The following is a 13,157-nucleotide window of genomic DNA, read 5'->3' as shown; positions in this document are numbered from 1 at the left end:
ACAGTAACAACTTTACATTTAAGTTGCAGTTTGTTTCTCTTCGTAGGATGAACTTTTTCTTGTGTTAATTAATGTTTAAATTTGCCGAAGTAACCATCACTTTCCAAACTGACATTTTCCTTTTCTGTGGTTGGAAAAAATATCTGCACCAGGCTTCACTTCCTGTTTGCCTCTGTCATACTGTGCGCACCTAGATCCGGTCCCATCTTCCGCCTGGCTGGCAGGGTGCATCAGCAGGCCAGGTAGACAGAGGTGCTCAAAGTGTGCCGGTCAGTCACAACACAGGCAGAAACCTAGAAAGTGGCCGAGGACCCTAGATGAGAGAGAAGGACTGCGGTATCTATGAATAGAGTCAGTGCTTTTAGAAAACTGGTGGAGGGGTTAGGTATCGCTTATGAGGATAATATCGACATTAGGATCGATCTCCCCAGCCCCTAAAACTTTGCTCCTTCAAGTACAGGATATTGTAACAATATTTTTGGTGAATAGTTAAATCGATTGGTAGGAAGTTGCATTAAAGTTAACACATTTGTGTGTCACAGCATGTTGTGGCATTACAACAAAGTTCAGTTTTTCTTTCTTTCTTTTTTTCTACCTTTCTCGCTTTCTTGCTTTCTTGCTTTCTTGCTTTCTTTTAGGGGTGGGATGGATGGTTATGTAAGTGCTGAAGCCTGCCTCTTACATAAACTTGACATTTGGCTTGAGAAAATATAATTTCGAAATAATGGTTCTTCTTTTTTAAACGCTGGTACGTAGCCCCTTCTGGTGGTGGGATAGCATATTATATACAGTATTGTGCAAATCTCTTCAGTAGTTCGATTTAGTGGTGATAATTCCGGCTCTTTCTTGAGAACCGGCTCTTCCAAAAGGCTCTTCAGATATTTTGGTTGTTGCCTTATCTGATATAAAGCATAAGCAATAAAAATAATGAATAATACCACGCACGAAATAGATAAATAATAAATAAAATAGTGTTATACTACCGTATTATAAAAGCCTTTACTTTTTCACTCTGCAGTGAAATTTTAACTAAATTAAACTTTTTTTTCTAAGTAACTTTAAAGTCAAGCAACAAAGAATTTTTGAAAAAAAAAAAACACATGACACAAGAAAATGTCAATTAAAAATACTTACTTTCCAGTGCAACAACAAATAAACTATAAAAGGTTAGAATAAACTTTATATTTGTTGTGTATAAAAAGCTAAACGTAAAACACAGGATCGCTGAAAAAACACCGGAAATATTAAAAAAAAAATAAAGTCTAAAAATATATAAAGTAGAATAAACGATATTTAAACTTTTGATACACTCAACAAATGTAAAGTTAACCGTACCAAATTCCCCCCCAAAAATGCTGAATGAGCAATAACAAAAGATAAAAAGCGTCTCAAAGATTGATGGGACTCCCGCACTCATCGTACACTTCGAAGAGCAGGCTTTAGAATCGTTACTCTCGCCAACGACCTTGCTAGTTCGATGTCATCTGGGTTCGACTATGTTTGTCTAACTAATGGCAATGAGAATTCCGGCTCTTTTTAGAAAACCGCCTACTTCGGCTTGGCTCACAAAAATGGGCTCTTTTGACTCCCAAACGGCTCTTTGGAATGCTTTTGTTGCTTGACTATACTACTGATTATTATGGATCTTTATTCATTACCAACACGAGAACATGAATACAGTGCCCATTCAACTCAACATTCATTTACAAAAAGAAAATAATGTGTACGCGATGACCTCACAATATGGACGACGTCCTACCGTAATTTCTAAAGTAAGAGTGCTTTTAAATGATCAAAATTTAACATATTTTAAAGGAGGAAATAGGTTGGGGGCTTTCAGTTAGCAGAAAAGAAAGAAACTAAAATAAAATGAAAGAAAGAGGGAAAATAGGGAAAAGAGAAAAGAAATGGGGCAGTAGAAGTTATCTATCAAAAATGCTACACTTCTCTTTTCGGTAAAAGAAAGAAAGTTTAGCGTTAGGGGACTGTGTACAACAGAAGAAAGATAAAGGAAAAGGCTGCTAAAAATAAAAGGTCAAACCTTTTTATAATCAACAAACTTTAAGTAAACACCACAGAATCCCTGGGGAATAACTTGCATTTTGAACAATTGCAAGAGATAAAAATCAAGTCCCGAAGGGAACGGGCTTCTGATTGGTGAAGAGCTGGCTCCCGTCGGTCACATCCAAGAGCCGGCTCATAAATTCCTTTCCTTCGCGAACGATACACCGCCACTACCTTTAACCTGTTTAAAAATGGAGGGTGCAGATACTAGCGAGACACCGCCTGTGAACGATATTTCCCAAACTTTCGAAGGATACGACAAAAAATGCATTTTTTGCAGGATTGTTAATCATGAAATGGACACGGAACTTCTACACTGTGTGAGAGAATTTTACATACGGTAAAACATTAGCCTAGGGACAGCTGTTTACCTAGCAACGCCGATTCTTATCCAATTGATAAAAATGCATATCAACTATCGTACTTTTGCTTCCCATTGATCTTCCTTTTTTATTTATTGGGTTTAATACACGAAAAGGTTCGTGCTTAGTATATCTTCTTGTTGACATACAGGTAGCTAAACTTCATACTTCTCAGCTTATACGTTTTCTCCCTGTTTTACACGTTTTTGACCATTTCGTATTGTGTACGTCGTATACTAAATTTTGTACGTGGGGGGAATGTAAAATATACTTCTAGATACAATAAGGAACACTGATTTCACTTAAAGTGGGAAAAGAACTAAGGCACATGCTGAGGCAATGGTCTTGTTTTGTTGCTAAATAAAATGAACCTCTTTGCACAAGCTATCTTTGTTTGTATTCTACATGTTGTGAGTAAATCGGTGCTGCGTTGTGTTTGAAAGTTTATTAATGCCTAATAAGGGGAATACAAATCATTAAGGTTGGCATGTGGCTGAGGTTGACATGTATGAAACTTAGCCCATTCAAGTACTGTGGGGTATTGTGTTAACCACGGCAATATCACCTGTAGAGTTCTACAGGGCTCTGTACATGCCCCCTTCTGTTTACTATGTATGTGTGTCCACTTGATATTATCTACACGTATAATAGTAGTTTCCATTTATATATATTTTTTCACTCAAGGCTAACGCATTAACCTTCTTTTTAGTCCTAATCTATCCGATCTCCTCTTTCTTCCACTCTGTTGCTTTACTTCCACATCCTCTCTCATTGTGACCCTATAACTAGGGCTTGCGAGACCTTTCGGTCTCCCGCCCCCTTTCTTTGCCTTGCTGTCTCTTCGGGAGTAGCGATAGAGAGGAGAGGATCCCCAGTCCATTTGCTCCCTCCACTTTAGTCGCCTCTTACGACACGCAGTAGACCACGATGGTAGAGAAAGGGCCCCTCACCACAGGACCCTTTTTTATTTTCTTTGTTTTTGTATATGTTTGTCTTGATGTCAGTCACCCCTCTTGAGGAAATGGCCAGGGTATATAGATAGATAGATTTATATTCAGATTCCACTCAACTGAATCTAGAAGAAACCGCTCCATTAGCTTGTGAAAATTTGGAGGCCTACTTTGAATGAATGAATGAATGAAAACTTTTATTTCGAACATAAAAATAAAAACAGGACAAAAACAATGAGTCAACAACAAAATAATGTCACATAACATGTTCGAAAAGGGGTAGTCAGAAGCAGATGCTTACTTTAAGAGATCAAAAGAGCGATCTCACTTAATGTTTTTCACCTTGACCCAGAATTTAAACAAAATGTTGACTGTTGGTCCAGATCATTGATGTGACGTCTTCTCAAACACTGCTCTGAACCTTGACAAATGTAAAATCACTAAGAATGACTCTGTCAGGATTGTAACAATGTGAATAGTTGAACCGATTCGTAAGAAGTTGTATTCAAGTTAACACATTTGTAACATGTTTTCGCATTGTAAGAAACTTTATTGTTTACCACAGGATGAGGAGATAGCATGTTTCAGAGACATCAAGCCCGGCGCTCCGCACCATTACCTTGTTGTCCCGACCAGACATCTTGGAAACTGTAAATCTCTGCGCAAAGAACACCTGCCCCTAGGTAAAGAGACATTTCAAAGATCACAAAATATGTCTATTCATCTGACATCCAATTTTAAAAAAAAAACAGTTTTCTGGTTAGCTCTTGTGGAACCGTTGTATGCCTTTTTAAAAGCCCCTCTCTAAAATATGTTGATTAAGAACTCACATGTACACTACCGTTCAAAGGTTTGGGGTCATCCCCCCCCAAATTTTGGTTTTCCATGCAAAAGTCACACTTTAGTTTATCAAATGAGTTGTCCATTGTCTGTGTTATTTTCCCCATATGTATCTTGCTTTTGTTGACAGTCTAGGGTGAGCCTTTTTCTTTGCCACGCTGCCTTAAAGGCCAGCATCTTTGATTTTCCTCTTCACTATAGAGGTTGACACTGGTCAAAGAGAAGTTGAAGGTATAACCAAGTAAGTTGTGCAGGATTTTGAGAAATGGACGCCTTCCAAACTAGAGACTCAATAGTACTCGTTCTCTGTCTTGGCTGTGCCTCCCACTTCTCTTTCTACTCTGGTTAAAGCTTGTTTGTGTCGTTCTTTGAAGGGAGTGGTACACGCCGTTGTAGGAGATCTTCAGTCTCTTGGCAATTTCTTGCATGGAATAGCTTTTATTTCATAGAACAATAGAATGTCAAGTTTCATAGAAAGTTATCTTTTTGTGGCCATTCTGAAAGTTTGATCACACTCACAAATGTGATACCCTAGATACTTTACTACTCAAAAGAAGGTTAGTTTTATAGCTCCTCTAACCAGCAAGACTAATTGTTCTAACATAGTTGCTCAAGGGTTTCTCTAATAATCCATTAGCATTTAAATGCAATTAGCAAACACATTGTACTATTGGAAGACTAGAGTGCTGGTTGCTGAAAATTTCAAAGTGACCCCGAACATTTTAAATTGTTGCATACGTGTTCATACATACACATCATAGTTAAAGTCAATAGTAAAATCAAAGTTAAATAACATTGTATGGACTTCATTTATTCCACTCTGCTTGACACTTCCAATTACTACCCTTCTTTTTATTATATTTGAATAGTTAACTACTTTTATAGCAATGATCCCCAGCTGAGCTGAGGCCTAATACGGGGCCATGGGTTATTTGGTACCCGGCCCCACAGGAAGTAAAATAAGGTCCATTATATTCCATTTATTGACACCGCTATGCTCACACTGAATGATAACCAAGCGTTGGATGCGGTGCGTTTTTTTAAAGTCAGAGTGGTTTGCACGGATGAGAGCAGTTGCTTGTCAGGTTGACTCAAAACAAATTTCTGCACGTTATAGCCAATTGGAAAGTGGTTAACTGTCATGTTACAATGATTATGCTAGACACATCTTTAATAGACGATGGTTATAAAACGTTTAGCAATAGAACGTGGATTTTTGCAGTTCAAGGTTGCACAGATTATCTTCGTTGAAAACCCAACAAGAAGCGCACAGGGACCACACAACACCACATGTTCCGTGAGGTTTATTTGATGAGTTTGTATTTTTGATTACAACGTGACATGTTGCATTAAATGTTGTGATCGCGACCAGAGTGTGTTGGAAGTGACTTCCCACAACCAAATAGCACATTATACAGTGGATTTACGCTTGTTATCATTCGGTCTGGCCGTGAAAACCTTTGTCAGACATTAAACAGGTTTGTGGCACAGAAAAGGTTGGGGATGACTGCTTTAAAGTATTCAAGTATAATGAATGTTTCTTTTTCCAAAATACGTTTGAATTAAATTCTAAAATCATTGTTTTCATGTGCAGTTAAACGCATGGTGGAGATAGGGAAGGACATCTTGCAGAAAAACAATGTGACTGATCTCAATGATAGCAGGTGAGCTACATTCACCCATAACGCTACACTAGGCATGTCAAAGTTAGTTTTGCTCTGGAGCCAGATGCAGGATTTTTGTTCTGAGGCAGGCTGGATCAGTAAAAGACCGTCAATCTGATTTCAGACCAAAACAAAAATAAAGATTTGTTTAAAATTGCTTCCAATTCATGTAGTGTATTTTTGTTTTGGTTGTTTCAATTGTTGTTTTTTTTGTCGACTTGGTATTAAATTTGATTTCAAAAGGCATCAAAAAAGTCTTGAGTTTAACTTGCCTAAGCTGTAGGATCCATGGTATTGATAATGGACTAGTGTAGTGAAAACTAGTGTCTGCCTGATCTACCTGGAATGTTCCTGCCATGTCCAGAGCCAATATTTGTTTTGAGTGATCAGTTGTTTATGTAGGTTTTGTCTGCCTTTTTTTTGCTGTTTTTCAAAGTCTTCTCTTAATATTAGGGCTATTTCAGAATAGTTGGTGGCTAGAATACTTATCTGGTATCAGGCTCAACACAGCTTGGGACAAGCCCATTCTTACATCGTAGCAGTAGCTCAGGAAGTAGAGCGCTCGTCTTGGGATCAAGGGATCCCAGTTCGAATCCCGGCTCGTCTGTGTTACATGTCGAAGTGTCCTTGGGTAAGACACTGAACCCCTAATACCCCCAATAAGCAGGTTAGTGCCTTACATGGCTGCAAGGCCGCTATTGGGAAATGTGGAGCACATTGTAAAGCGCTTTGGGAAGTCATTGACTTGAAAAGCGCTATATAAATGCAGATCATTTCATTTCATTTCACTTTTTTTTGCGGTTGCAAAAACAAAAACATCATAGAAAGGATGGGGAAAGAATCATCTACCCCCAGCAACATGAAGAGACAACAAAGATACAACTTCAACTTTTTAGATTATTTTTCTTTTTCTTTATCTCAAACGGCATACCCTAAAGGTGGGGTGCAACATTTAAGTTGTCCTTTAAATGTTAAAAGTAAAATATTTTCTCTATTGTGTCCTACCAATGAGCAAGATACTTTTTTTTCCACCATTCCTATCAGCTAAGATATCTGGCTGAAGGGAAAAGTGGAGGGGGTTGGTTTAAGATCAGGTATCATTGTAATCCTGTGCAGTCCTTTGAGACATTTTTGTGATTAAGGGCTATATAAATAAATTTGACTTGACTTGGTTGGGGTGGAGTGTTACTTTATGCTCGTCACCGCATTTCTGTCACAGTGGCATAAAAAGGTAAGAAAAGGCCTGTTTCAAGTATATTACAAATGCCAACCCAATCCCCAAAAGAGATGAAAAGAGTTTAATCTTGCGCATCTATTAAATGCACGTACTTGCACGCTCAACAAAAGGAGCTTGACAGAGGCCTTAATGATGACTTAAGACAGTTGATAGCGTCAGCGGGTAGAAAATTGTCAAATTCTGGACAGTACCTTTTATTAGAATTCGGTGCCACATTTTGGCCAACGATTGGATCCTTTTCGGTATTGTAGCTGTAAATAGCAAATCATTTTTTCTTGTGGCTACATGCTAGTTGTTTTGCAAACGTAACTCATAAATTGATAACTTGATAACTTCAACAGGTAGTAAAATGAGAAAAGTACATTTCTAAACTTACCCGGATGTGGAATTTTAAGTGCAAGTCTGAGCTCTGTAATTGTAAGTCAACTACTTACGACCCAAAACATACCATTCTTCTTTCAGTTTTGTATTTAAATCACTCATTAAAATTCCTTTTTCTGCAGGTTTGGATTTCATTGGCCCCCATTCTGTTCAGTCACACATTTGCACCTTCATGTTCTGGCACCTGCCAGCCAGATGAGCTTCATGTCACGATTATTCTACAAACTGAATTCCTATTGGTTCATTACAGTAAGTTATCATCCTTGCAAATATACTGTGTTCTACGTTGGATTTTTATGTTGTCAGATTTTTTCACCCCATCCCATAGAGGTAAGATGGGGCCTAAATAATTCAGCCCAACACAACCCGAGTCACGGGTAAAGAAACCTGAACCCGCCCACAACCCGACAGATTAACTTGATTTGATAAACAAGCCCTAAATAAACCAGAAGCTTTATTTTGCCACCAAAATAAATGTAAAGCTTTACTTTGGCCGAGCTTTTCGGCTGAACTACGCAGCTCAGGGTTTACTTGGGGCCGACTCCCTCAAACCAAGTCTGCACTGCGAGTGCAGCGCCTAAATGAATGGTTTGGTGCCGAAGTGCGCATCTCTGCGACGGGGGGATGCGAGAGATAAGCCCGACTGGGTTTGGGCCCAGGCCCAAGATCTTACCCCTACCATTTCATAAACATGAGTTCAGAGCTTTTGCTCTGAGGGCATGCTTTGTTCATGCAAATATGTGTTGTGCTTAAAAATATGTGTGTTGTATATACAAAGCCCATCTTAGCTACGCTCAATTTTTTTTTAACCTTCTGTGTTTTCTCTGTTTTCATTTTAAGTTCATGCGGCTGATTCACCCTTGAAATAAAATAGCAAAAATTATACCACAATTCTCAAGCAATCAAGAATTAGTCAGCTTGGTGAATTTTGATTAGGGTTTGACTGTCCAATCATAATTAGATGGCTGCTTAGGGGATAAATAACAACGAGAATGCATTCCAGCTGGCAACAAACAAAAGTCACCTGTCTTGAGACATAACGTTGAATTAATCAGTTTTTTTTAACAACGATTTGATGGATACGGTCAGAACAAACATGCTTACTTATTCCCTAACCCCTTGATGCGCAGTTGTAGGACTCGGTGACGTCATATACAATAAGAAATGTTTTATTGGATAGTTGAAGCGAATCAAAATTTTGCTTTTGATCTATATTTTTTTGGGACAATTGTGGCTGTTCAATTTTAGGTCTTAAACCATATGTACTGTGGCGGTTGGGTGAAGCAAACATTAAAATCTGTAAAGATATTTTTACATAAAAACACATTTTTCTGTGCACAACAGATTCAGTTGGTGTACAATATTTCAAAAGTGCCTTAATATTTGGACTATAAGCTGCAAAAAAAAAAAGTTGGTACATACATAGCCCGCACCTGATTAAAAGCTGCATGCGCCTACAATGAAACATGGGATATTTACAAATAAAGATTGTACATAGAATTTTCTAAGTTTTAATAACAAACACACATGGGGAATAGGCAAAAATACACAACAACACAAGTCGCACAACAAAAAAAACAGCAGAAATGCAAGTAACATAGCGCAAAAAAAAAGAAAAATAAATTGCATACATTAGCTGCATCTCTGCATAAGCCGCAGGATTGAAATTGTGTGACAAAATCTGCAGTTTATAGTCAAGAAATTACAGTATGTAATTGTTGGGCAAATCCAACTCCACAGATTTTACCATATAGACCAGCGTATTTCAATCTATTTTTGTAGTGTAGGTGCTTTTGTTGGTACTTTTTGCTTCTCTTACATCCATAACATTTGTGCTAGTTCAGTTTCAATTTGCCCATTAGTGTGGAAGATTATTTGTCATAGTGTGCATTGTGATTTTTTTTTTGCGGCACTGAGGAGTATTTCGGGCTGCCCTTTTCCCCATCATTTTCGTTCTTAATACAAACACAGCCGTAATGTCTCGAGAAATTAGTCGTTGTTTTTGATAACATTAGATTCAGATTCAGATTCAGATCTACTTTATTGTCATTCTAGTACACGTGTATACAGAACGAAATGTCGATACATCTGACCCGCACAGTTTCCTCGAATGTACAGATATAAGTAAAAGTTGTATTGTATTATGGCTACGTATAGTATTTTACCATACCATAGTGCCGATAGTGCAAGAGGAGTAGCTAACCAGATGTGCAAAATGGGCATTCAGGTTAACAAGTCAGGTAAACAGTAACATTAACACTGTAACAATAACGCTGTAAGTACAATAGTGCCGAGAGCAAATGTGCAAGGAGTGGCAAGCTACAGCTATTATACAGGTAATATGTAACGAGAGCAAAACAGAAGGTAGAACTACTTTATTGAATATTTACAACGTACTCACGATATGTACACCTTTTTTACCCACAACTCAAGTCCTCAATTTGTACATTCAAATTGAACAGCAGTGGAAGTTGTCTATCATAAATGCTACAGTTCTCTATCCTGTATATAAGAAGCCGATGCAATATGGTCCATATACGCAGAAACCACCAATGACAACGCCACAAAAAGACACGTCCATGTTGGAATCCGGCACTATTCTCCACATTATGGTCATCGTGACGCGGTCGTCTAAAGATATAAGGCTCACATTTTACATGACACAGCCCTCGTTTGCAGTTGTAAACATGTGTTTGTTTTTGTATTTGCCATCGTGAATGGTCACATGATCTGAATAAACGTGAAATAAATGGAACGCAGCAGAACTAAACACAAAACGGAGACAGGTGTGCACAGTGCTGTTGATGTACTGCAACCAAAGGCATCGACTCCAAATTCCCCACGCGGTTGGCGCCAGGTGTGCACCTAGTTTGAATTGTAAGAAAAGGGCATGAATTAATTTATTCGTATGGCTGTTTAAGCATCAAATCCGGTGTGTGAGACAAAGTTGAGCTTTGGTCTTAAATTTGAGCAAGCGGCTTTCAATCAGGTGGCATCTGTAGTCTGGAATTCAGTATATTAATGGTGTGTATAATGTAACAGTGATATGATTTTGTGGTTAAGCAGATACAACTGAATCTGTGCATTTTATATGAATGTTTTTCAGGTGGAGCAACTGATAGAGCTTCTCAGCTCCAAAGAAGAAATCAGTTGATTATGAAGTTGTGCTCCATCTCATCTTGTATCCGTGTGCCTGAAATCAGTATTTAACTTGAGACTAATTATTAGACACTACATATTGCAAATCACTTTCTCTCTTCTCTAGCATAAAACTAGACTTTTAAAGGTTTTCATTGACTCAATTTGAATAAGAAGTAACTCCAATGCATTGCAGAAATTGGTATATTTGCAAGCATTTATCAAGTAAGGGTGAACTCACACAAGGATAATTTCCCTTTCGATCAGTTTTATTGGGGCAGACAGTAAGTCTAAAACAAATAACATTGCTCAGATTAGCTGAGTCGTATGGCTTTTTGGTAAACCAGACAAAAATCGAGAGTGAGTCATCATCCCTGGATATACTGGAGAATACAAAAAATGGTACCTATTGCCTCCCTTCTTGGAAAACTCTCAGCATTAATGATTGGAAACGGTAGTTTTGGTCACCTAATGCCTCGTACCAAAATATTATTTAAAAAAAAACTAGACCAAATCAGGTGGCATGGCGGCTGGGTGGTTAGCACGTATCTCCATGATGTGGAGGTCTGGGATTTAATTCCAGCTATCGCAACCTCCCCGTGCAAAGTTTGCATGTTCTCCCCGTGCCTCCATGGGGTTCCTCCAGGCGCTACGGTTTTCTACCACATTCGTAAAAAAAGACATGCATGTCCGGTTAATTGGCCAGTCCAAATTGTCCTTAAGTGTGAATGAACGAGTGAGTTGTCTTGTCTCTGTGTGCCTTGGCAACTAGTTCAGAATATCTCCTGCTCACTTCCCGAAGATGGCTGTGATGGGCTCCAGTACCCCCACGATCCTAAAGAGAGGATAAGTGCCGCAGAAAATGGATGGATGGATGGATGCACTAAATTAAGCATGTTTTGCATGCAATTCGCTGAAATCTGAAGAATGCGGTTGAATGTCCGTTGATTGCTGCAGATTTAAAACTCACTGGGAATGAGAAAGCAAACTGTGTTAAAGGGGTGTGTGTATATGGTTAAAGACCTAGTGAAAACAGTGTTTTATTTGTCGACATTTTCCCCCTTCTCTTTTGAATCCAGAAACAAGGTTACAGTTGATTTAAAGCACCCAAAATTAACAATTGAAATGACAATAGAGAAAAAAATTCTGATGGGAGGAAGCCAAGGCTTACCTTAGTCCCGGCTCCTAAATAGCCCTTGACACTTTCCAAACTACTGTATCCAGAGGATGAAATTATAATAACAGAAAATAAACAAGTAAGAATTGAACACATTGAATCTGTAAGGTAAAAACAAAACTCTTACAGGATTCATCTTAACTCAGAAATACTGCTTGGTCTTTTGCAACAGTGGAAATAAGAGTTTGAGCACCGGGTGGCATCTGCATGAATTATTAAGAATGGCTCTTTTATATGGAAACAAGTGAGTAATCCTGACACTTCAGATGAAGTGTAGCGCATCTCATAATTCTATGACATTCAAAGGCTGTTTCATGTACACATGTAAAAATGGATTGTAAGTTAGTGACGTGTTGATCAGTTGTATACAACGTTACCCAACATAAATGAGTAATTCAATTTGAAAAATGTCGATGGTTATTTTGTTATTTTTAGTGGAATCTTAATAAATGTTGAAAGTACAGTATTTTAGACAGACATTGATGAGATTAAATGAAGGTGAGAAAAATTGGCATTCATGTTTACATTGACAAATCAAATTTCGTAGCAAAAGACGCGTTTTTACACTACACTGCAGAAAAGATTGATTCCAAAGATAAACAAAAGATGTTTGGCCTACTCATTTATGTTGAGCGCTGCACATTAAACTAATGTAACCGCAATCGTACATACTTTTCTGTAAAAATGTATGCAGATAATGAACAATTAATATATTGTGATTAAATATTAAAGCAAGAATTGTGTTTATCGATGATTATTCTAACCCTGGTCCTGTCATTCTCTGAACTGGCAGCTATTCTCTTTATTCAAACATACATTTGTTGATATTAAATTTGCCAATATACACATTGTAGAGCAGGCATTTTCTATGAAAACTACCAATTCAAAATAATATTTAGGCAATGTTCATTTTTCTCCTCTAGATGGTGCCCTTCACTCAAACACTCGTTCAGTACATGTCCGGTGCATCTTTGGACAACGGGTGCCATCTAGAGGAATCAATTAACATCACAAGTACTTTATTAAGTATTTACATTCAAATCACTAAATGTGTTTATTGTGAAAATCTTAGTTCTATTAAAACCAAAAGTATGTACAAAGAGATAAATGGTCGTAACTGTCTTTTCCAGTTGTTTAAGGTGATAACAGTGTTTAGCACTTTCAATCTAAACGGGGCTATTAAATGCTACTAGTTATTTTTTTTCCCCGAAATCTGAATATTCTCTAAACTGAGATAACATCATCAATATGTGTTAGCTCTGATATTTCTATACCTTATCAGTACAAAAAAACACTTGATGCCAAACTTTTGACAAAAGCAAAATTCTGCATTAATGGAATATA

At 37.8% G+C, this 13,157-nt stretch overlaps 1 protein-coding gene across 2 annotated transcripts; it reads left to right on the top strand.

Annotated features, from left to right (window-relative positions):
- Positions 1–2,224: 2,224 nt before the first annotated feature.
- hint3 (histidine triad nucleotide binding protein 3) lies at positions 2,225–12,666 on the top strand. 2 transcript variants are annotated; one of them, XM_088326554.1, is made up of 6 exons: positions 2,225–2,384; positions 3,942–4,059; positions 5,811–5,880; positions 7,621–7,747; positions 10,605–10,679; positions 11,986–12,666. In XM_088326554.1, the coding sequence occupies exons 1-5, from the start codon at positions 2,256–2,258 to the stop codon at positions 10,650–10,652; spliced, it is 492 nt and encodes a 163-aa protein (XP_088182680.1). In that variant the 5' UTR covers positions 2,225–2,255; the 3' UTR covers positions 10,653–10,679; positions 11,986–12,666. The 2 variants fall into 2 exon arrangements, with proteins under 2 accessions (XP_088182680.1, XP_088182679.1); XM_088326553.1 differs by having other exon boundaries at positions 10,605–12,666.
- Positions 12,667–13,157: the final 491 nt, after the last annotated feature.

Source organism: Urocampus carinirostris, chromosome 2 (genome assembly GCF_059441175.1).
Source record: "Urocampus carinirostris isolate Australia breed hairy pipefish chromosome 2, RoL_Ucar_1.0, whole genome shotgun sequence".
Taxonomy (NCBI): domain Eukaryota; kingdom Metazoa; phylum Chordata; class Actinopteri; order Syngnathiformes; family Syngnathidae; genus Urocampus; species Urocampus carinirostris.
The sequence above is the reverse complement of the archived record's forward strand: the minus strand, read 5'-3'. Positions and strand labels throughout refer to the sequence as shown.